Source organism: Oxyura jamaicensis, chromosome 6, assembly GCF_011077185.1.
Source record: "Oxyura jamaicensis isolate SHBP4307 breed ruddy duck chromosome 6, BPBGC_Ojam_1.0, whole genome shotgun sequence".
Lineage (NCBI taxonomy): Eukaryota > Metazoa > Chordata > Aves > Anseriformes > Anatidae > Oxyura > Oxyura jamaicensis.
In genome coordinates this window covers 8,569,913-8,592,071 of record NC_048898.1, presented here as the reverse complement: position 1 = coordinate 8,592,071, position 22,159 = coordinate 8,569,913, and the positions used below count along the sequence as shown (strand labels likewise).

At 37.6% G+C, this 22,159-nt stretch overlaps 1 protein-coding gene across 3 annotated transcripts in view; it reads left to right on the top strand.

Annotated features, from left to right (window-relative positions):
- The window catches only part of WAPL (WAPL cohesin release factor), a 147,841-nt gene that overhangs the window by 109,270 nt on the left and 16,412 nt on the right, over nucleotides 1-22,159 (top strand). For 2 of the 3 annotated variants that reach the window (XM_035329593.1, XM_035329592.1), the window contains 5 exons: nucleotides 11,166-11,261; nucleotides 14,034-14,186; nucleotides 14,440-14,576; nucleotides 16,550-16,661; nucleotides 21,849-22,076. In XM_035329593.1, the coding sequence (XP_035185484.1) occupies nucleotides 11,166-11,261; nucleotides 14,034-14,186; nucleotides 14,440-14,576; nucleotides 16,550-16,661; nucleotides 21,849-22,076 (726 nt within the window). The remainder of the gene's footprint in view (nucleotides 1-11,165; nucleotides 11,262-14,033; nucleotides 14,187-14,439; nucleotides 14,577-16,549; nucleotides 16,662-21,848; nucleotides 22,077-22,159) is intronic. The other variant, XM_035329594.1, reaches the window with a different exon arrangement.

The window sequence follows — 22,159 nt, the reverse complement described above, 5'->3', positions numbered from 1 at the left end:
TGTTCAGTAACTCGCTGCCCAGGTAGTAAGTCTGGGAGCTCTGTGTGCCTGTGGTATGCTTACCCACTGGTCCTGCAGGGCTTAGTTCACCTTCCTCAGATGAAACTAATTCTCAAGTGTGCAAGAACTTTTTGGTTGTGGTGCTCCAAATCTACTCAAGACTAAAGACTTGAAAATAGGAACCATTTTTTTTTTCCTGAGATTTCTTGCTTCTGCCCGTCTCACCACAAATTTGGGCTGGAGTCAGCAAATAACAAAGTCAGTTCTGCAGGAATACTTAGTACGGTTCTCAGTGGTCTTACGCCATGCCACTAAATAGGAAGCTGAAGTAAAGCCTTAGAATTGGAGAAGAGAGAAGTAGTCTATCCTCAAACTTAATCTTTTGATTATCCTTAACAAGTTGATGAGTATGTCTGGTATTCTGTGCCAGAGCTGTATTACCAGTTCAGTGTTTCACTTGTCTGGCATGTCATTTAGGACCATTTGATCCTCTGAATCCCAGATGGGTTTTGGGATTGCCCTCTGCTCTTAAACCTTAAATGTATGATCAGGAATGCCCTGTAACACTGTGCTGGTCCATAGCCTGTGGCTATGGGAGGCCAGCCTAGGCAAGGTGAATACGGATTACCTTTGAATATTCCAACGCAAGATTTTAAATAGTTACTTATCTTAATTAAAAGATACGGAAGTCTTTCAGCTTAAGGGGCCAGGGAGCAGGGGGAAGACTAATCCTGTTGGTGCTCTTCAGTGCTGCTAAGACATATGGGAAGACTTACTGTGTTCCATGAAGTAGGACAAAGGAGGTATAACAGAAAACAAGAGTTCTCCTTCAAGTAGACATGCACCTAAACAGCTTGTGTTGTGTTTTCTCAAATGGGGGACAAGTAGTGTGAAATTTCAAGGTACTAGGTCAGTGCTGTGTCAGGATTTCAGTGGTTCTGTGCTCTAGAATAAGGTAACTTTGGAAATCAGTCTTTTGGAATTAACTTTTTAGATGTTGATTTTTTTTTTTTGCACTATTTCAAACTATATTATAAAATTTTCATGTAAATTTCATAAAACTTCTGTACTAGTATTGACAAAATTCAGTTCAGTACAAAAGCCTGTCCCTTTCTTGAGAGATCAAAACATCTACTTGTTATGATTGGAAACACGAGGAAGTGGGTACTTGCTACGAGGACGGTCTGCATCAGGGATTCATGGGCGAGTGTTCAAATTAAAAACTAACATGACTTATTAATGACTTGTGATGTCAGTTAAAATTTGTTCATTTCTCTTAACTACTCACGCTTGCAGTGGCAACTGGATGTTTATAAACAAATTTAAACTGCCTTAAATATCTCCTTCTCTTTTCTTGATATACTTATTTAAAATAAGTATGATGTTTTTTAAACTCACATGCTAAGATTTTTCTCCTAGAAAATCTCTGTTTTGTGACTAAAATACATCTTCCTGATGTACATAGTGAATGGCATGAAGAACATTATAGCTAGGTGTTGTTTTTTTCTTATATGTTCACTGGATTGTGTGGGAAAAGGTATGGAGAAACCTCTTCACCACTGATGCTCTCATAGTGTTTCATTTGTGCTACTCACTCAAGTGCTGGACCATGAAGTTCTCCTTGCAGAGCACTTCCATTGATTTTAATATGTAGCATATTGCTTAAATTATTCCACTAGCATAGAATGCATTAGCTAGGAAAAGTTGATCTTGTCGTGCATTAAAAAATAAAAGAAAATTCTAGGAATGTTCTGGCTGAAAAAGGAGGGAGGAAAAAAAAAGAAGCTTGACAGGAGTATTTGATGAAGCTGACTTGGCTGTCCTTTTGCCGCACCTGCTCATTCCTGTCCCCTTCTTCCTGCAGTTTCATAAGGTACTGAACTGAACATAAGGTACATATTGAACTAACACGAGGAACTGACATGTGTTTTGAAAACAACCCAGTAAAAGGAAGCATTTAACACAAATCCCAGTCTGGTTCACAAGGAGACTGTGGACAATTGTATCTGCTCAGTTAAGGGAACCAAAGAAGAGGAATTAAGTTGTCTTAACCTGGTTAAGTCAACATTGCAACTGAGAAATGCTCACTAAACACAGCCGGCGTTAGAAGGATTACATGCATTACTTTGATCAAGTGGCATTAATAGATTTAGGCATGACAGTAATGTTGAATACATGAATGAAATCATTGCTGAATTCAGACGTGGCTTAGCCCAAAGACTGCTTCTGAACTCTATGGCCAAGATAGACCTGGTTTAGTCATAACCCTGTAGACACACTTCATGTTTTATTTGAGTTTTAGGAGTAAGTGCTGTGTTTTGCTACAGCAGGATACAGAAACTTGTGAGAATTTTCAAAGCATGTTTTTTGGATTGATCAATTGGAAGGGTGTGTCAAATCACTGCTGTTTGAAGAGCACAAATTTCCAGGTAAATGAGCTATCTTAGTGAGTGCTGAGCCAGCGAAAAATATTTTTTCTTTGTGCATGACTTCAGTGTGATTTGCAAATTGCAGGTAGCTTGTTATTGAATCTCATCTTTCTTGTGCTGTGAGCAGTTTTTTTTCTGAGTAAATTTTTATCGAGTTCTTCCATATTTCTATTATAAATTTAGGCACTGTGAGAAATTGTCAGTCGTTGAAAATAAAACTTCCATGTGATCCTGTTGTTCCTGATAGGAGTTGTGGTAATGCAAGTTTCAGCGTATAACCTACAAGATATTTTACAGGCGGATGTGAGCTTTTTCCCCTGGCGCTTCATGCTGACTAGAAGCTATAAATACCAGCTTGAAAGAAATGCTGTGTCTAGGTTTACTTGCAGTCCAACATGAAATGCTTCTACCTGATCTTTGTAAGAGTTTTGAAATTGAGTAAGAAACCATGTGTGTCTCTGGGTTTGACTAATTAATCTTACGGTTCACAAGGCAATGACGTGTGTGTGGGAGGGCAAAGAAACTCTGTGGTGAGCAGTAGTTTTCCACTGAGCTTGTGTGATACTTTACGGTAGATGTTTATTGAAGATAGCCTGCAAGTAACATTTATTTTTGCTTGCTTGCAAACGAATCTGCATTTCCCCAAATCAAACTGAATTTTTGAAGGATCTCTTTTAGTTTTGGTATTTAATATATGTGAAGATTAAATGCTACAACCTCAGTTGGTTTTGGTTAATTATTTTTCCATAGCCTAAATTAAGTGAATAGTCTCTGAAAAACAGCAGCAGAAATGTAATTCTAAAGCTGTGCTACATCAGTCGTAACCCCTTCCATAAATTTAACCGTAGGGACAGAGTAGACTGGTCAGAACTAATTCTAAAAACAACTGCTTATGCTGAACTTGCATAACCATTAGAAAAAAGAGTATCCCACCAGCAGGATGAACAGTTATGGCAGGGCACTTTTTGGGGTGATATTTAAATAGCTGATGCTAAACACATTGAACTGTTTTTCTGCATCCTCATTTAGAATGTCAAAATAACATTATTTTTTTTTAACAGGAAAGATTATTAGTTGACATTTGCTATTTTGACTCTGAGGAGTTGAGCTGAATTTTGACACTCAAAATATTCTGTAGAACGCCTGGCTTCGATCGGCGTGGTGTTAAGCCAGCAGTCTGTTTCATCAGCAGTTTGACAAACAGCAGTGGTCGGATCTGACAACCTGTGACAGCATGTTGCTGCTTCTGCAGTAAATTCCTTTCATTTACTGGCTGGTGCTTCTGGCAGATGGTCTGCCCAGTCCTGAGCCTGAACTGTTTCTGCGAGTTTTGTGTTTTGTCCAAAAACTATTAGTTGCAATGATGAATGAGTGATGAGCTGTTCTAAGTGCTAACCAATGATAAACAATTTGCGTACTTGAGGCAACTTACATATTGCTGAAACAAAAATGAGTTTAGTAGAGTAAAAGACAAAAAAAAAAGTGTTTCTAAAACGATTCATTAAAACAAAGTTTCATATTGATACAGTTATCTCAGTAAACCTTTGAAAAAACAGAAAAACAGATTCTGTGCTAAGCGTCTGTGTTTCGTACTGACTTCCTACTGCTTATTATTAACATTTTTCTTATATTATTGCTGTAAGTAGACCAAGACTCCTGCCCAGCCACCCCACTTCTCCCTTGCGGTGTCAAGGAAGGGCTTACCAGCTGAGGCATGGCTTTGGCTCTGAGAAGGGTGCCAAGTGCAGTGTGAGGGTAACGTGCCAAGTCTTCATACAGGGATGAGGAACAAATCTGGGAGTAGTAAGTGTGGGAATCCTTTTCCCCTTGTGTGTACTTACACTTTTCAGGAATATCAGCTTGAGTGGAAGCTGTATTTTATCCTTCCAGTTCCTACTGTTGCTAACTCTTCTTAGTCAAGAAGCAAAGATTGTGTATTTTGAAATGAGATTGTCTCTTGCATCTTTACATTCTGTGTCATCGTCCCCCCCCCCCAGCTGTAATTAACCATGTTTTAATAAATTAGGGATTACAGGATAACTGTAGGATAAATTAAATGTTCTGCTACACAAGGCTTCAGTCCTGTAGAGTTCTAAAATGCCAAAAACGCTGTAAAAGAGCAAAACATAGTTTCATTTGCCAGTGGGAGCTTAACTTATATGTGGATGAATATGCAAAATTGTTCTCAGAGCTCCCATACGCTGTATGAGCGTGGCTGGTTCACTCAGCTCTCTTGGGCCTTTATTTACATCAGGTAACAGTGCAACACAATGCGAGCAAATCTTGAGTATGAAACAGTTTGTGCTGAGGGCCCAGCATCATGTGTGTTGGTCTGTATGTAGCAATAAAGTGGGCAGAAATTTTGTTTAAGTGTTTGCGAGGATGTGTTTCTCAGTACATGTGGCAGTACGGATACTTGCTGGCTGATAGGTTTTCTCTTCTCTTGATTTGAGGTGATGTGTCTAACCTGTTGTACCCTGTCCCTTTTAATTAGAATTAAAGTAGGTTTCAGGCCACGTTGGTAACAATAACCATATGGCTTCTGCTTCTGAGCTGACCAGCTTTGATGACACTCTGTGTAAGCAGCGTACAGAACACCATTATTTCATTCTGTTAAAGAATGAGTCTAATGTTGATCAAGCTATCCTGTTTCTTTGAGTTAATTACCATGTTCCACTTCGATGTTTCACCCATCTCGTTGTGTCCTGTAGGCTTCCTTTTGAGCTATGAGGAAGAGAAAACATTTTGCAGTTCTTCAGAAATCTGATGCAAAGAAAGCTGCAGTGACATTTATTTCTGCCGCTGGTACTCTTAAACCTTGTCTGATGACCAGCTTGTAGTTGTTCAGCTGAGTGAGCACACAACGTTAGTGCACAGCATGTTTGTAGGGAGAATAGTGATTAACAAAGAGGAGGGATACCGAGAAGGTGGAGAAAAGGGAAGAAACGCTTTGGGTAGCCTGTAGTAGACTGTCTGGGTCTTGCACTTGTTCCTTGGGATCTTTTTTCTTCCATTTCTTTCAGCCTCTACAGAACCACAAAGTGCACACAGTCCAAGTGGTCACTGTTCTGTGTTTCAGTTCAAAGGCATACGTATGGATCATATAGACCTTTTCTCTAGAAAACTCTTTTCAGAGATTGTGCAGTCTGTGTGGCGAGTGAGTCTCAAGAACCATTCATATTAGTGGGATGTGTTTTAAATGTTACTCCACTTGAAGTAGTAAAAATGTTCAGAATTTGCTTCACTTAAGAATCATCAGATCATCTTTCCAAATATGATTAGCACATAACACCGGAGTAACTAATGGACATGTTTGTTTTTTATAGAGACATCAGAGAAAATACTGAGGAAAACATTAAAGGAGATTGTTATCATTAAAACATCAGTATTTAAAATATTAAAGGAGATTAATATTTAATAATAATAAAGGAGCTTTTTCCCCATTGTGCAGTTTATGTAAACATGAAAAAGGATTTTCAATAATGTAGCACAAGTAGAATTGGATATAGCAATATTGTAGTCTGTCATATCAGTGCTTCGGAATACTGTAAAGGAACGCTGTTTAGATGTTGAAAATGTTTCTACAGCCCAGCTCAAAGCAGATTTTATATGAGGCAATCTGAAGATAAATGTATGCTTTGAAAGAGTGATTGAAAATGATGGGACTCTCTCGTGACACTGGTCTTTACTAAGAGGTGTCCACAGAGCTGTTACCAGTAACGTGGGAATTGTGCATTCATGTGTTGGAAAAACAACAGCTGTTCTGTCCCTGTGAACAAAAGAGCTTACTTCTTTACTGAAAGGACACAACAAAAGCGAAGATACTGATTCTGGCTGTATAGATGTTTCTGTAGATAGTGTTAAAGCAAACCTAATTTTGTTTGTTGTTCTAAATGGTATAGCAGCTTGTGATGAAGTGGTCTGTGGGACCCAGCGGTCACTTATTGGCACTAATCTGCTGCTCTGATCCAAATAATGGAGATGCGATTCACATTAAGAACACTGAATAAATGGCTGGGTTCTGTTTTGCTTCTTGTTTTTAACTACTGTTTGAACCTGCTGTCTTATCTGAAGTCTAGATTAACTTTTCTGTCTTACATACACATGGCTGAGGCTGTGCTGAATTGATATCCCATCTTCCTGTTTTTGAAGTGTAATTTATTTTTCTTAGCTCTGAATGGATGTTCATTCCTTTCCTTTTTCAAAAGAAACAGTCCCTTATGAATATTTTTCTTGCATAACATATTTTTTATACTTTTTCCTCCTCAAAGGAAGACATTCAGGGGAGAGTAGTGCTCTTAATGACTATGAATCCTTAGTGATAATAAAATACTTGGCTTTATTTGGATTTTTTTTTTTTGTGGTTTTGACAAGCATCTGGTATGTGGCTGTCTTCAATGCCCTTCAAATATAAATAATGCATTTATCAGGTTATCTATTAAAAATGTGTGTTTTTTCCCACTGTCTTCTACCTTGGAAAGCATTCTTGCCTGCAAATAGCTGCTGTCTTTCTTGTTTTGCTAGTATTTTCAGAATGACTCATGTCCCTGGCTCTTATTTTCTGCTATTCTTACATCCGTGAATGGCAGGCAGTGCCGCATCAATATGTGAAGAGTGCCAACTCTTGAAATTTCGGCTTTGAAGCTTTCAGGGATGAGAGGTTAAGCATGACCCATAGTTTATGCTCTTTGGAGATGATCTTTATAAAACTGACAACCCCATGCATTTTGTAAAAATCCCTGGCATTAGTTACGGTTTTGCATCCCAGCTCACCCCTCAGCGCCCCATGCAGAGTCCCATGGTATAATACTCTTTACACCGTCACAGGAATATTTGCACTCTTTCAGATATCTATTTGTGTGTAAACAGCTGTCAGTGCTCTACATATGAAAAGGGAAACTCTGCTAATCAGCACAAGCTCTTACAGCTGATTAATATTGCACAGCTTATTTGCCTTAAGAACACAGAATTCAAAGGAGAGATGTACATCCACTTGCATCTCTTCGAAGTTAATCGTGAGAGGAGGAATTCTGCAAGACAAGTCTGCATTATTTGAATAATTGCAAGGTTGTCTAGCCTTTAAGAGAGACAGTTTCTTAAGTTACTCCTCCTTACATACCGGTGTTGCATCTTAAGAGAAGCTTGTTATCGCAAGCATTTGAGCTGCTATTTGTGTGTGTGTGTGATCAAGCCTCTGAAAACTGTTCACCAGCGTTCATTTGATCTTTTCTGTGTTACTTTTCCTGGCTACAGTAATGTAAAGCAAGCCTGTGCAGTGCTTACTGATCGGTCGGTATCGGTGCTGTGTCTTTGCAATTGTTTTGAAAATTCATCTTTGCGTGTTGAAAGAGAAAATGTTAAGGTTGCTCTCAGAAGTGGTTGTAAAGGAGGGATATATTTATGTCCGCATGTGTGTGTAAGAGGCTCCCAGATACCTGCATCATTTATTAGAAAAGATTTCTAGAAAAGTCTGTTCTAGAAAATATTTCTTTGGAAAGAAAGTGGTTTTTTGGCAGGTGTTTGTGGTGGCTGAGCTGTTAGTGTGAGACAGGATGCAGCTGACTGGGGAGGCATGGGATCACAGGTGAAATTACTTGGATTTAGAAGTGTGAGATAGTACTAGGGAGAGGGGCTAAAACTCATCTTCCATCGAGTTTTGATTTTTAAGTAATTACCATTTTCAGTTACAGTTTGAGCTCTGCTAAAAGGTAACTTTTAAATGAAGACCATCATTTCTAGAAGCAGATGTTCATTGCTGGCATTACTTGTTTTCTCACATAAAGTTCAGATTTCTTCTATACTGTGTTGCTCGTGCCAAAGCAAGTTGCAAAATGCTATGTAACAAAACACTTTGGGATATCCCAAATTTTGATTTTAGAAGGGGGTTAAAGAAAATCATGGTAGGAAAGCTCATTTCAACCCCAAGGCTGCCAACACTTCTGACAGGCAGTGAGCGAGGGCTGGGCCCGACTGCTGCTTAAGTGCATGAGGCAAGGTGAGCATTGTGAGGGGAGGTGATCCTCACGCGATGAGCCTCGTGTGGCTGCGCTGCCCCTGCGCCTGCTGAGGGCCGTGCTGGGTTTGTCACAGTGCTCAGGGTGTGAGGAAACCAGAAGCGCAGGCAGGTGGGGTGCAAGCAAAGGCCGGATGCACCGGGTGAGCACATATGGCGTGCTCTTCCCCGAGCTTCATAAAATCAGGAGTCGTGCAGCAGCAGTGAAGCCTGCCTCAGTCCGTGCTGCTGTCATTTGTACGTCAGGCTATGAGGTGGGCATGAGTCCAGGAGACTGTTCTGCCCAGCCTCACGCATGGGCTGCATCTCCCCGCCACGTCCCCGCTGGGCGCTGAGCCCCCCGCTGCTGCGGAAGGGGCCCAAGAAGCTTCTGTGCTGCGTGTAGCTGCCGGACAGCAAACTGAGGAATACTGCTGTGTTCGTATCCTTTAAGCAGGGCTAGAATAATGTTCGAGGTTAGATCTGAATTGGAGACCAGTAATAAGGAGCATCCTGTGTTAACAGGACCTTGGCAGCTGTAATGCAGTACGCTGTTGTCAGAACTGCAGTAGTTAAGCTTCCCTGCAAAGTTAATAAGAATTCTGCATGATGTTTTCACCAGCAGTCATATGAAGCTGAACCTAATACTAAATATACTTCATACTTCCTTGCTGGTTATTTGATAGTGTGTTATTTCTTTGAATTACCCCTTATATCATAGAATCATAGAATATCCTGAGTTGGAAGGGCCCCACAAGGATCGTCGAGTCCAACTCCTGGCTCCACACAGGTCTACCCAAAAATCAGAATTCTGACCAGATGACTGAGAGCACAGTCCAAATGCTTCTTAAATTCTGACAGGCTTGGTGTTGTGACTGCGTCCCTGGGGAGCCCATTCCAGTGCAGCACAACCCTGGGTGAAGAACCTCTTCCTGATAGCCACCCTGAACCTCCCCTGTCACAGCTTGATCAGGATAAGGTGCCCAGGAACTTGCACCCTCTTTGCCCCACTATAAAGTGTGAACTGAGATATTCTCCACAACTGTTCCACAGGTTAAATAAAGTGAATATCTAGAAAACATCCAGTGGTTCATTGTCATTACAGATATTTCTGAAGCATTTTATCTTTCTTGATTTAAGAAAGCACCTGTATTACTAAGTTCTAATTTGTTCACTACAAACCCTGATTCAAGTTCACGGCAAGAACTTGTTAATCAGAAATGTACAGGGGATAATACTGATGTCTTAACTATTTTCAAATGGGGATCTATGGGGATCTTTTGTACAGACATCTCCTCTCATAACTGTAGCAGCACGAACTGTTCTAAGTTTCTCAGTTTAACTCCTTGAGCTTGGTGCGATTGTCAGGAAATGGTGTCAATTAGTGCTTCTGCTACTTGGGGAAGTTCAAAATTTGAAACTCTGTCAAAAACTTCATTTTGTTATTGTTCTCTGTGACTGTTGTGGCTAAGTGTGGCTGCTGAGAGACTTTTTATATCCATCACCTCAAAGTGTCTTGTTTAAAAGAGCTGCTTTGGAAAACAGATAAAACTGCTAAAACAATTGTATACTTGCTGCTGTTAGTACGTGAGCTCTGCTTTGAAAAGATAAAAATAAAAATCAACTAAGGTAACTTTCTTAGGACCACAACAAAGTACAGCGTAGGAGGAAAAGAGGCTTTTGTCTTGCTTGGAGACTGAAATGATTTTAGGGCTTGACAGATCTTTCGGACTCTGAGAAACTCAGCCGCGATTTTCATTCTTTTAGTATTCTTCCAGGTTCTGTTAGTCAGGCCTTTCTTGTAAAGAATGGAAAGATGTAGCAAAACAGGGTTTTAACAGTAATGTAGCAATTCCCAAATTACAAAATCTGCTTACCAGCTCTTGAAATGCTAAAGCTTTGTTACGCTTCATAGGGTGGTGTGAGGTCCATAGATGATTCTGCTAGGTTTGCTACACATAGCCCACATTTTGACAGAAAATGATTTTTAGTGCCCAACTAGTTAAAATATTTTTCCACATTTAAAATACTATATAGGAGCATGTGAGAAGTTAATGTAATTAAATAATTTATGCAATATTGGAAAATAGTGGAAGATTATAATGGCATTAGTCTGAAATACTTTAAGCAAGTAGACTGGTAAATGGTTGTGCTAGAAGTACAATTCTGTCTTAGCTTCCTCAAAGACTTAAATTGTGTTTACCCCAAATTGAAGGACAGTAAATTTTGCTATATCTTTGATTCCTCTTGACGCATCTTTGGGCAGGAAAAATAAGCTTAATTTATTAATATGGATAAAGGTATTTTATTTCAGTATTTTAAGTTCTTCCAAGCATCAAAATCTAGGTTGATTTTGCATTTTGTTTCCAAACTATTCATAATTAGTACTGATGTAGTGTCAATTTTTTTCTCAGTAGATGTTTTTGTCTTTAGGAATGTTGCAGACCTTTTGTATTTGAATAAATTTTAAAGGGAAAAAAATCTGAAATATTTTAGCCATTTGTTTTTTGCCATTTGTAAGGGTCCACATGTACGTAAACACGTAAGATGCTTCAAAGCCTTTCAGATTTTCTGATATGTACTGTATTGAGAATTTGAATGAAAACTTGTGTTGCTAAGATGAGAGAAAGGAATGAATGACGCTCCTTTTACTTAGTCTCTTTTCTTGGTATAGCCATTTTTGAAGTATATAATGCCTACAAAGAAATTTGCATAAAAATAAATATCTTGTTTTTATCTTGTAGTCTCCCACAAAAGCTGTATATAATGCTAGACACTGGAACCAGCCGGAATCAGAGGCTCTGCCAGCACCACCAGTTTTGAAAACTCCTAGTGTCCCAGTAAGTAGACTGTTTATTTTTCCTCAAGTTTAGTGAACCTCCTTTTAAGATTGCCTGGTATTCCTTGGAACCAATGGAAGTTACTGATAGTTGGTAATGTCACAGTGATACAGAATAAAGTCCACTTTGTGATGTGAGCCACTGGGTATTTGAAAGAGAAGGAAATTGTAGTGGAAATACTCTGCAGTGGTGTTTTCCATATCATTTTAATTTGCAGATACCTAAAAAATACTCAGAATTGTGTTCCCTAGCCTGCTGAAGTTAAGCTTTCTAACAGTGGACTCCATTTCATCTCCTGTGAGAACCTGAAGAAATAACTTGCTAATACCTATAAAAAATCAGCAATCTGTAGGTCAAAAAGAAAAAATCTACAGAGAGATTTCATTTATTTTACCTTTATAGTGGAGTAAAGTTTTGTTAATATCTGACTAGAGCCTTTAGCAGTATAGGAGAAATGAAATGTTCTTTATATACATAGAAAGACCAATATCAGACATACCAGATATACACATGTATACAGGGTGTTAACAAGAGATGAAAGCAATTCTTAAAAAAAATATTCACAAAACAGTGTTTGTTCAGAGCTTTAAGGTAATGATTTTTGGATTATTTTTAGACTCTGAGAATCCAGGGTCTTGGACCTAAGTACCTGTAAAAGCTGTTACGTGTTATGCTAGGAGGACATTGTATATTGTCAGCAAACGTCACTTAATTTGCCATGTTACTTGCGTGAGAACAGAAATCAGAATGCAGTTATTCTAGCGCTGATATGTCTTCAGCTTTATTGTCACCAGTTTGGGTTTTGTTTTTTATTTCTACCTGTGTGTGCTTTGTTCTGATAATAGCTCTTTATGGTTTTTGTTCTGTTTTTTTTTTTTTTGCTGTCCTCACTTTATTAAGAATGGCCTTCCTTCAATGTTAACTGCACTGCCTGGAAAACACAGATGACTCATATTAAAGTAACTATTAGCAGTAGTATTTGAGAAGAGCAGAATTTTCAGCCCTGGGTTTTTCCTTTAAAACAAAACAAAACAAAACAAAAAAAAAAAACCTCCCTGCTCAATTTGAAGTGTGTGCATTTGAACTGAAGCTTTAATTGCTCCCCGAACCTTTGTATTGATACTGACTTTTATGAAATACTCTGATAGATAACTTTAGGGCAGATTTTGTCTGAGAAGACTCAGACAGTCTTTGAATATATCCTCTTCAGATTAGTAGAATGTCTGGATCATCCGTATTCAAACAAGACATTTTATCTTTTGTCAAACTTCCACTTTGGAACCATCAATATACTAATTCAGTAATATGGCAGAGGTTTGACTGAACAAACTGGTTAGGGAACCTGTTTGTAGGTGTTCCTGATGGGATGATGTATTCCTGAAGTTACTTCAGTCACATTTTTTAACATCAATTTCTGTGTGTCTGATCAAGATTTAAGAGTAATGAGGAATGAGCCTTGTTCCAAATGTTCAGCAGGAACTACTGCAGACATCATCCTGCCTCTTCAATTTCTGTACTTACTTGTTAGCTGAAGATATGGATAAATTTGTTTTCAATTTACGGTGAGAAACTATAACATGCAACTGCATATGCCAAATATTCTTCCTTATGGCCTCTCCAAACTCCCTTAGAATTTGCTTTGAAGGGGAAGCCTTTAACCAAGACTTGGGTGAGATCATTACTCTTCAGTGGATCTACTGCTTTCATAAACTAAGACCAGAGTCCTCCATTAAGTGGTCTAAGCCAGCTTTTCAGGGTGGTTTATTATCTTTTTGCCACCAGAGCAAATATTGAAGTGCTGCACACTGATAGAGGCAGTGTTTAATGAATACTGTGTTAATATACCAGGTTGTTTTGGCTTCTATCTTAATTTTGACTGCTAATGTACAATGTACAGCATGAAGGCTTTCTTCTCTAATACCCTCTGGAGTGTGTAACAGTTGATGCGTATTCTGTGCCTGTGTTCAGTTCTTTCCTACTTGTTGTATGTTCTAAATAGGTTTTGCTGTAGTTTGTGCTGTAGTATGTTGTTTCTAAAAAAAATACTAGTAACACAAATATGTATAAGGCCGGTGTATGGAGAATACCTATTTGAGGCTTTCACCATGCTTTCCTTACTTGTGTGAGAATTATGATACTACAAAAATGGTGTTGGTAGTCTTCTACCTGCAGATAAAATACACTTCGGAGTGTCAGGTTGGTGAGGCTAGTTTCTGATAGCTATACCCAGAGTACAACAGTGTGGTAGCCTCCAGCAGTTAAAAATGAGAGCAGTAGACACAGTTTTTCAGCTCAAGATTTGTGGAGACAATGATTCCTCAGTGCTGTGATCGTCTGTTGACCATTGGGCTTAATAACGGTTCAGTATAGCCACCAATTCAATCCTGGAAGCTCCAGTTTGAGGGGTAAGATACCTGTAACTATCAACAAATAATTGTTTTGCAACCGTCAGATTTGTTGCTCTACTTACCCTTAAAGAACCACTGTAAAGGATCTTTTTTTTTTCAGTTTCAGAATTCACTGGAGTATTTCTGACTACTTAGAACTGTTTTTTATACTTAAAAATGCATGTACTTTCTGACACTGTTATTTTTTTTTTAAGAGTAGGTACATTATCACACAGCTTAGGCAAATCCTGGCAGGAAAAGGCAAGGACTAAATAGTCCCAGAATGTGACTTTGACAATTGCACACCTGTACTGTTTCCTGATGTATTTAGTGTATGTTTACATGCTCAAAACATCTGCCCATTTTAGCACTTTCTTATTAATAGGTAAGGCTATCTTCAAAGGAGGCAATTCATAAAGATGATGGAGTTTTTAAGGCTCCTGCACCACCTCCCAAAGTGATTAAAACTGTGACAATACCTACTCAGCCCTATCAAGAGATAGTAACTGCATTGAAATGTAGGAAAGAAGACAAAGAAGTAAGTATTCTTAACAAATTTTTAAGATAAAGAATTTTTGGTAATTCTAAGTACTGAAGGAACAGTGTCAAAATGAAATTTGGCTTTTCTATTAAAGATAATATTTTTTTTTTATCTAAACAGTTGAATGGCCTTCCTTGACTTCTTAATGTTTCCTTTTACTCAAAACTGAATAGATTTAAAACTATGCTTGTTAAGGTTATAATCAATCCCAAGAGCAACTTACCTAGGTCAAAATATTTGTCTCTTCCAGTTATACACTGTTGTTCAGCATGTAAAGCACTTCAATGATGTAGTGGAATTTGGTGAAAATCAAGAGTTCACAGATGATATTGAGTACTTGCTAAGTGGATTGAAGAGCAATCAGCCCCTAAACACACGTTGCCTTAGGTAAGATATCTTAATATAAAACCCTGAACTTATTTTTAGAAGAAAAATTGAATTAAATACCCATTAAAAAACTGGCCAAACTTATAAATGTCATTTGGTAGCTAGTTATCCAGCACTTCCACTGTAAAGTGTAACATTTGAAAGTAATCTTGAACATGACAGTCTGTGACTAATCAAAAGTAGTATGAGGGAGATGAAAAGATGAAATAGAAAACTGCACAGTAAGGTGCATCTTTGAAACCTGTTTGCTTTACTATAAATTAAAAAAAAAAAAAAACCTTTTTCTTTGTTCAGTGTGATTTTTGAGTTGTACACTGTGTTTAAAGAAAGCCTTAGTTCTAAAATAAAATCTGTAAGATTATAAAGTGTGCCGACTGTAATCTAGAACTAATCCATGGTGATATGCTAAACTCTCCAACTGTCCTGTCTTCATTCTTTGTTGAGAAGTAACATAGCTACCATCCATTGGAACCATTGTGGCCTCAGTATTAGTTGGTAGCTTTCCTAAGTTGTCTGGAGTACTCATTGATTGCGCTTTTAATGTTCTAGCTGCACATTATTGTGAAATTGGTATAAAAGTGTTACAGTTGGGCTTAGAAAAAGTTTATTTGTGCTGTAATACTGGGTTGCATTCTCTGGACATAAAATTAATTAGTGATGTTCTGTACCCACATAATTTATTATCTTCTGTTTTGACACTTGTGAATTTCCTCTCTGTTTACCACAGATAAAACTTGAAACCTAAGACGCAGGTGTTGAGGATGCTTAGTGATTTGGCTGTGGATAAGAAAAAGCTTAATGATTTCAGGAGAGTTATTATAAAAACAACTTACTATTCACATTCCTCAAAAAAAAAATAGTTGTGTTGCTTTAGTATAAACTCAAGAAATCTGTTGTCCTGTTTGCATTTATGTTCTGAAAATGAATTAATACTGTCATGACAAGTCATGAATATTTTTCACAGAGTGTATTTTTCACATTGCACTTCCTCATACGGCAAGCTTCCTAAGACCTTAAACCAACTTCTAACTTCCCAAAATTTTATTACATGGTGTAACTTATATAAACACCACAATATTTTTTTCTTTCAGTTAACAAATGGACAGGAAGTCATTTTTGTAAATAAAATCAATGTGTAAGGATAGAAATAGATGTAAAAGAATCAGAAGCTGGTAAATGAGCTCTAACTGGTGCTGCTGTGATGGGAGACAAAAAGACCTAGTTGTTTTTAAAACAGCATACCATATGAATCTCATATTGTTTCCTTGGTAGTCACAGACGACCTGATTCCAGTATAACTCCCACATTAGTCTACATTTTAAAAGCAATATATTGCTAATTGTCCATGTGTTGGGCTGTGCTGGGAACGACAAGACAAAATTCTAACAAAGATAGGGGAGAAACATCCATTTTGAAAAATAGAACTGTTAACCTTGATAAGTTTACTGCATTAACTTCAGATTTTCCTCATATTGATAGTGTTTTCATCAACTATAAATGCAGAAATATTAAGTATTTTACTTGCAAAAGTAGTGTCAGACATGAGCACGACTAATCAGTCAATTAAATAGATAACTAATAGATTGTGATGGAAGCTCACGTTCAGAATTTCTGATCATGTCTCAGTCCATACAGAGCTCTCTTGTGCCTCTAAATCGGTTTCATGTTTGACCCATTAATATTTAACTTTTAATATAACTATTTCAAATTATTTCAAGTTTTGTTTGAAAGAAGCAAGTTCAGGGAATGCTTTTAAATCCTGTTCATGGCCAACATTTGGTAAGCAACTGTTGAATAAAATGCTGGTCTCTTTAGCAATTATAAAGTTGGCTTATACAAGTTTTAGAAGAAACATCCTGACAAAGCTTGTTGGGGACTGAGGTATATGGTCAGTTGTGTTTATTAGACTTGTTTAGCTCCAGTTTTTGTAAATATGGTGATAGTTGTTCTAATTCAGAATGATTTTTTTCTAGTGTAATCAGCTTGGCGACAAAGTGCGCCATGCCCAGCTTCCGAATGCATCTGAGAGCACATGGGATGGTAGCCATGGTTTTCAAAACACTGGATGATTCCCAACACCACCAGGTATGGATAGATTGTGTATTTGATTACAGTTCAGCCGTACCTGTCTACCTGAAGGTCAAGCATCTAGTGTAGTGTGTATCTGGAATCAATAGTGTCATTTGAGAAACCTGAAGAGAAATGAGAAATAAGTTGTGTCCCAATGACAAATTCCCCTTCTACTGTTTACATGTTTTTAGGTTTGGACTCATTTTTAAAAAGCTTTCTTAAAAAAAGCTTTATCATTTTATTTTTTCTTCAAAGTAGATTTGAAGGAAAACTTTGTTTTTCTTTCAAATAAAAATACTTGAAATTTAAAAGGAATCTTTTTATTGAAAGAATGGCTCTAAGTGCTTATCTTCAGACTATATTGCATGTGAATTGTTTCTTTTTCTCTGGCTTTTGTGGGGTTTCTTGCATGTTTGGGGCTTGTTTCCTTGAGCAGTGCAGTAATTGCATTTGTGCGGTGTCTTGAATGTGTGCAGTGTTCTGTGATAAATTTCAGAAAGGTAAATTTTCAGTTTTTATGCTGCTAGGACCTGAGACTTGAAAACCCAAAGCATTTTGTCCTTTTCTTCTTACCAGTTTTACAAGCTTAATTCAGCTGTAATAGAAAATGCTTCTTGTGGGTGACGGTTCTTTTTTTTTTCCCCAGTGGTTGAAAACCGTGCATCTCTGGGGTACCCCTTGAAGTATTGTTACAAAAGCTGAACATGGGAAATGTTACTTGAAGCAGGTGGTAGTTCTATGTATCCAGTCAGGTTTATTATTATTTTTAAATAGCTCAAGAAAAAATTGTACCCACAGAAATAAACATTCAAAAGATTGCATTTGGCATCTTACAGTGATTGGGGGAAAAAGCTATCGAGTTCTAACTAGCTAATTTTAGAATGAAAGCTTTCTTCCCCTATTCCTCACAAATTAGCAATGGCTAACTGTGAAACATATGAACCAAGTTCAATGTGTTCATTATTTTGTGAGCTGTCAAAACAGTGCTGAGTGATACTAGCATAAATAAAGTATAGTCATGCTATTCAGGACAGATACCATCACCGAGTTGTAAGAGATCTGCAGAGGACAGCTACAGTCACTTGGAAAATGTGCAAGCTTTCTCGGTGTATTTTAGGCTGCCGTTTAACAGTTACCATTATTCTTTCATTTTTCAAAATAACTTGCTCGTACAGTTCAAAAGCAAATTGCTTGCTATTATTAGTCTGCAGTAGCAAAAAGCATTGATTATATTCACTATTTTCATTGTATCTGATGAAATGCTCCCTTCTGTCAAGAAAAAATGGAAGATACTGTTTTAATATATATTTCTTGGTGTATGTTACGGTGTTATAAAATCACTGATTTATCAAACTGCTAATAAATACTAAAATATGTGCTTTAACTACTGACCGCATATGTTTCAACAGTGATCTTTTCTGCATAACCTCACTGTCTTGTTGTTTTGAGGTTGTTTCACTGATTGTTTCACTAAACTTCTTAAAGATGGATAGACATTCCTGAGTATTAGTGCAAGGTAACTCTAGAACAATAAATCAGACCAGGCTCAACTTGCATGTCTCAAATCCGTTTAAGATGAATAAAGACTGGGGGAAAAAAAAGAAATGTACAACTATTTTGTTGCTATTTTCTGTCAAGTATTTTGGAGATGGGAGAGAACTGTCACAATGATAGTGCGAATGGAAACAAATACAAGTGTATCCTGCATTGAATCATGTTGTACAGTGAATAGACTGAGAAAGCAGAAGACTTGCTTATTCCCATAAGCATATAAATAGTGGTTGCAGAGCTGTAGTTTACTCAGCAGAGAAAACAAGATAACCAGTTATGTTATTGAGCTGTGCCGCCAAAATATTTACATGAAAAGTGCTTTCAGCACGTAAATTTTGTGAAGATTTGTCTTTTAAGCTGCAGTTTCATTTTTTAAGCTTTGTCTCTTTAGCTGTATGCTAAAGGCTTTGGAGTATTGTTATTAGTTTTTAAACTAAAATCTATGTTTTCATTATAGTTGTCAGTAGTTAAACACAGAAATGTGGTTTTGTAATGTCTTCAGCATGTGAGTAAGTAAAAAAAAAAAAAAAAAATAGAGCACATTGAGTGTAGTGCTGAACCCTAGAAAATAACCATCTGTTCCTGCAAGTTGGGGTATAAATAGAATGAGCAAGGGAAGGCAAGGATGAGCGTGGGTGTGACTGGCCTGCAGTTTCTGGAGTAAACGTTCAACTAGGATGTCTTCCTGAATACTGTAGAAGTATGGATTGCAACTCCATAGTTAAGTATGCCATAAAGTTTCTGTCTAGAGCAAATACTACTTATTTTATTCTTTTCTCCCCACCACAACGCTTGTTAGGAAGCAGGATCTGTTTTAAGCTTCTTCAGGAATAAAATGGGAGAGATGAGAGGGAGCAGGTTCACTACTCCAGTCTGTATGGGTGTTTTTTGTTTTTTTTTGTAGTTTTGATTTTTGAGGATCAAAAATGAGTTGTATTGATTTCTACCTTTTCAACTTCAAATTCTATGTATGATAGAGTATGTGTTTGTCTGAAAGCTATGTGGTTAATTGTTTTTAACATTTACAAAAGACCAGAGCAAAATGTATTATATTCAAGTTACTGTTTTTTAAACCAACTTGTCTATATGGAGTAAGAAAAATGAAAAACCATATTGGTGGCATGTAGTTGAGGCAGGCTCATCCCGCAATATAAGCACTGTTAATATTTGAAGTCCATGCTTATTTTGCAGTGTTATTTTGTGGTTGTTCTTGAGCATTTGGAGGCTTACTGGCCTGGTTGCTTACAGGTTTTCCTTGTTGCAGGAATCTCACTCTTGTTAAAAGCACTTAACTCCTCTCCTTTTTGCTGTCTGGCAGTGCTCCTGCAGCCTGAAACTTTCTGTGTAATGTCTTAGTCCCCACCTTGGTTCCTTTCTGATCTAAGCATTTTAAAACCTGGGTTGGAAGGTCTAAAGGGACGTGATGACAGGTGCTTATGTGAGGGAAAGCCATTACTCGCTGCATAATAGGAAGTCAGTTGGAAAGGAAGCAAGCCTGGGAGAAGTCAAGGGCTTGGTGCAGAGGCTTACAAAACGAGTCTGATTGCCATTATCAGACTTCAGAGTGTCTGTGAGTTAGTGTTCTGTGTAGTGACTGAAGAGCAGTCTCTGGCTTCTTGAAATGCCTGAGAATTGGTAGTCCAGATTATAAATTCTACAGTTTCCCTCTTGACTGCTGTGCAGTTTGTATTTCAGAAACTCTTTTGAGGGCTTGAGCATTTTTCTACCACGAAGGTCACCTAGATAATGCTGGTAAATAGAAGATAGTTTTTCATTGATGTTACTAGAGCAGGTCCCCCATTTGATGAATAACAGCGAGGAGTGCTTTGTTACTTTTGTTTTATAAGGAATGTGTTTTTCCTAGATCCTGTTCTAAGAAGTGCTATCTGTGCTGAAGGAATGGAGTGTAGTCACTTTCCAGTAATCTGGAATTTCTTACAGTTTAAACTAGAAACGGTTTCTTGAATGTAAATGATAAAATTGCAAGGTTCAATCGAGAAAGACAGGACACACATTTTACTGTAATTTCTTTTCACTGTCTAGGCAAGCTGCAAAGACTGCTTCCTGTCTTAAATGATCCAGCTGACAAATCTAGAATAGTGACATTCATAGCTAAGATGGATTTTTTTTTCTAAACAACTCTATCTTGAGGTTGTACTCATGAAAGGAGATGTAGATTTGGAAAATTGCTTCCTTCAGTATTCCAAATGCATTTTATTCACCTCTGCCCTCAAGGGTTTCCTTGACTCAGAAAGAAGTTTTAACGTACCTTTTGATAGACTGTCAGCTGCCTAATCCTGCTTTGGAAATGCTGGTACTGCTTGGTATGACCAGGTATGATTATCACTTGCTTTTAAAATAAACAGAGGCAGCTAATGATTGCTTTGATGTTTAGCTGAACCCTTAACAAAATGTTAATCTGTTGTGACCCAGAAATTCTTCTCCTTCCTGTTGAGCTGTGTAACATTCACATCCCAGACTAAAATTAAATTCACATCATAGAATAAAACTTTTCTGCAAAAGCTTTGAAATTACCCTATATGGGAAAAAAAAAAAAAAAAAAAAAAAAAAGATGTATGTTGACTCTTCTTTCAGGGTTTAACTCAATAATTAACAGTTACTTGTAGTACAACACATGCACAGCTTTTTTTTTTTCCTCTGGATGTCCAGAAAGGTCTCTGAAAGTGTTGTGTCCAGCTTAACTTGATTCTCCATGATTTTTTTCTTCTTTGTTATCACTTGGACCTCACCTGGATAGATGGGTCTCTTGGTGCAAGCGCTGTACTTGCTGCCACTAGGGACAGGTAGCTCTGGTCTGACCTCTTCACTCCTACTGTCATTTGTTTCTTTCTGACAGCCATCTTCTGCCTTTGCTTTTCTGAATATTCACGAAGATGAATTTTAATTATTTCTTGAGCTTGAAGAAAGTTTAAGTATTCTTTAGCCAGTAAGAGGTTCCTATATACCATTTCTGTCAACCCTCTGTAAGGTAGAGGTGGTCAAACTAATAGGATTAGCTTGTTAAGAACTGAAAGGGAGGAGGGCTGGTTTGATTTGTACTTTGACTACTTTGAAAAAGCAGAATTCTACTGGAAATTGAAGAGGTGTGTCGGGGAAAGGTTTGGATCAGCTATTGACAGACAGACCTGCTTGGCAGAATCGGAATGTATGGCACCGGGCACTTTTTCCTTTCATGTGTGAATGCTGTCTTTCTGATCTCTATCTTTCTGGTGTTTTCTGTCACCAGCTTAACTTATCTAACTAGAATTTTCACCTACCTTGCCACGTGTCCTGTACCTTTTACTTTGTTCCCCTGCCATCTGTCTCTTCTGTAATTCTGTATTATTGGAGTTACTGCTTCTTATTCTGTCTGCAGAAAGTAAAAGTAGAGAAACCTGCTTTTCTACCAGGGTTTTGTAAATGCATGAACTGATTTGTGTCTAATTTGTATGGGTGAGGAAAATATGTTAATAAATTGCTAGAATGAGTCCATTTATGTACTGGAGTAAGTACTCCTGCAAGTGCTAGTGGAGACTGGGACTTGTCAGGCTTTTTCTTCTGTAAATTATTATCTTATTATTTTTTTTTAAACTTGTACCTGACATGATTACTAAAAATATATATATTTTTTCTTTCCTCTCCCAACCCAAGAATTTGTCCCTTTGTACAGCAGCTCTAATGTACATCTTGAGTAGAGATCGTTTGAACATGGATTTAGACAGAGCTAGTTTAGATCTGATGATACGGCTTTTGGAATTGGAACAAGATGCTTCTTCTGCCAAGCTCCTGAATGAAAAAGACATGAATAAAATTAAGGAAAAAATTCGGAGACTATGTGAAACTGTTCACAACAAACATCTTGATCTTGAAAACATCACGGTGGGTATTGTGCTTTTGTTTGAAATACTTGACACTAGTGGAATGTTTAATAAAATTGAATTGATAGTATCAGCTTTAATTTC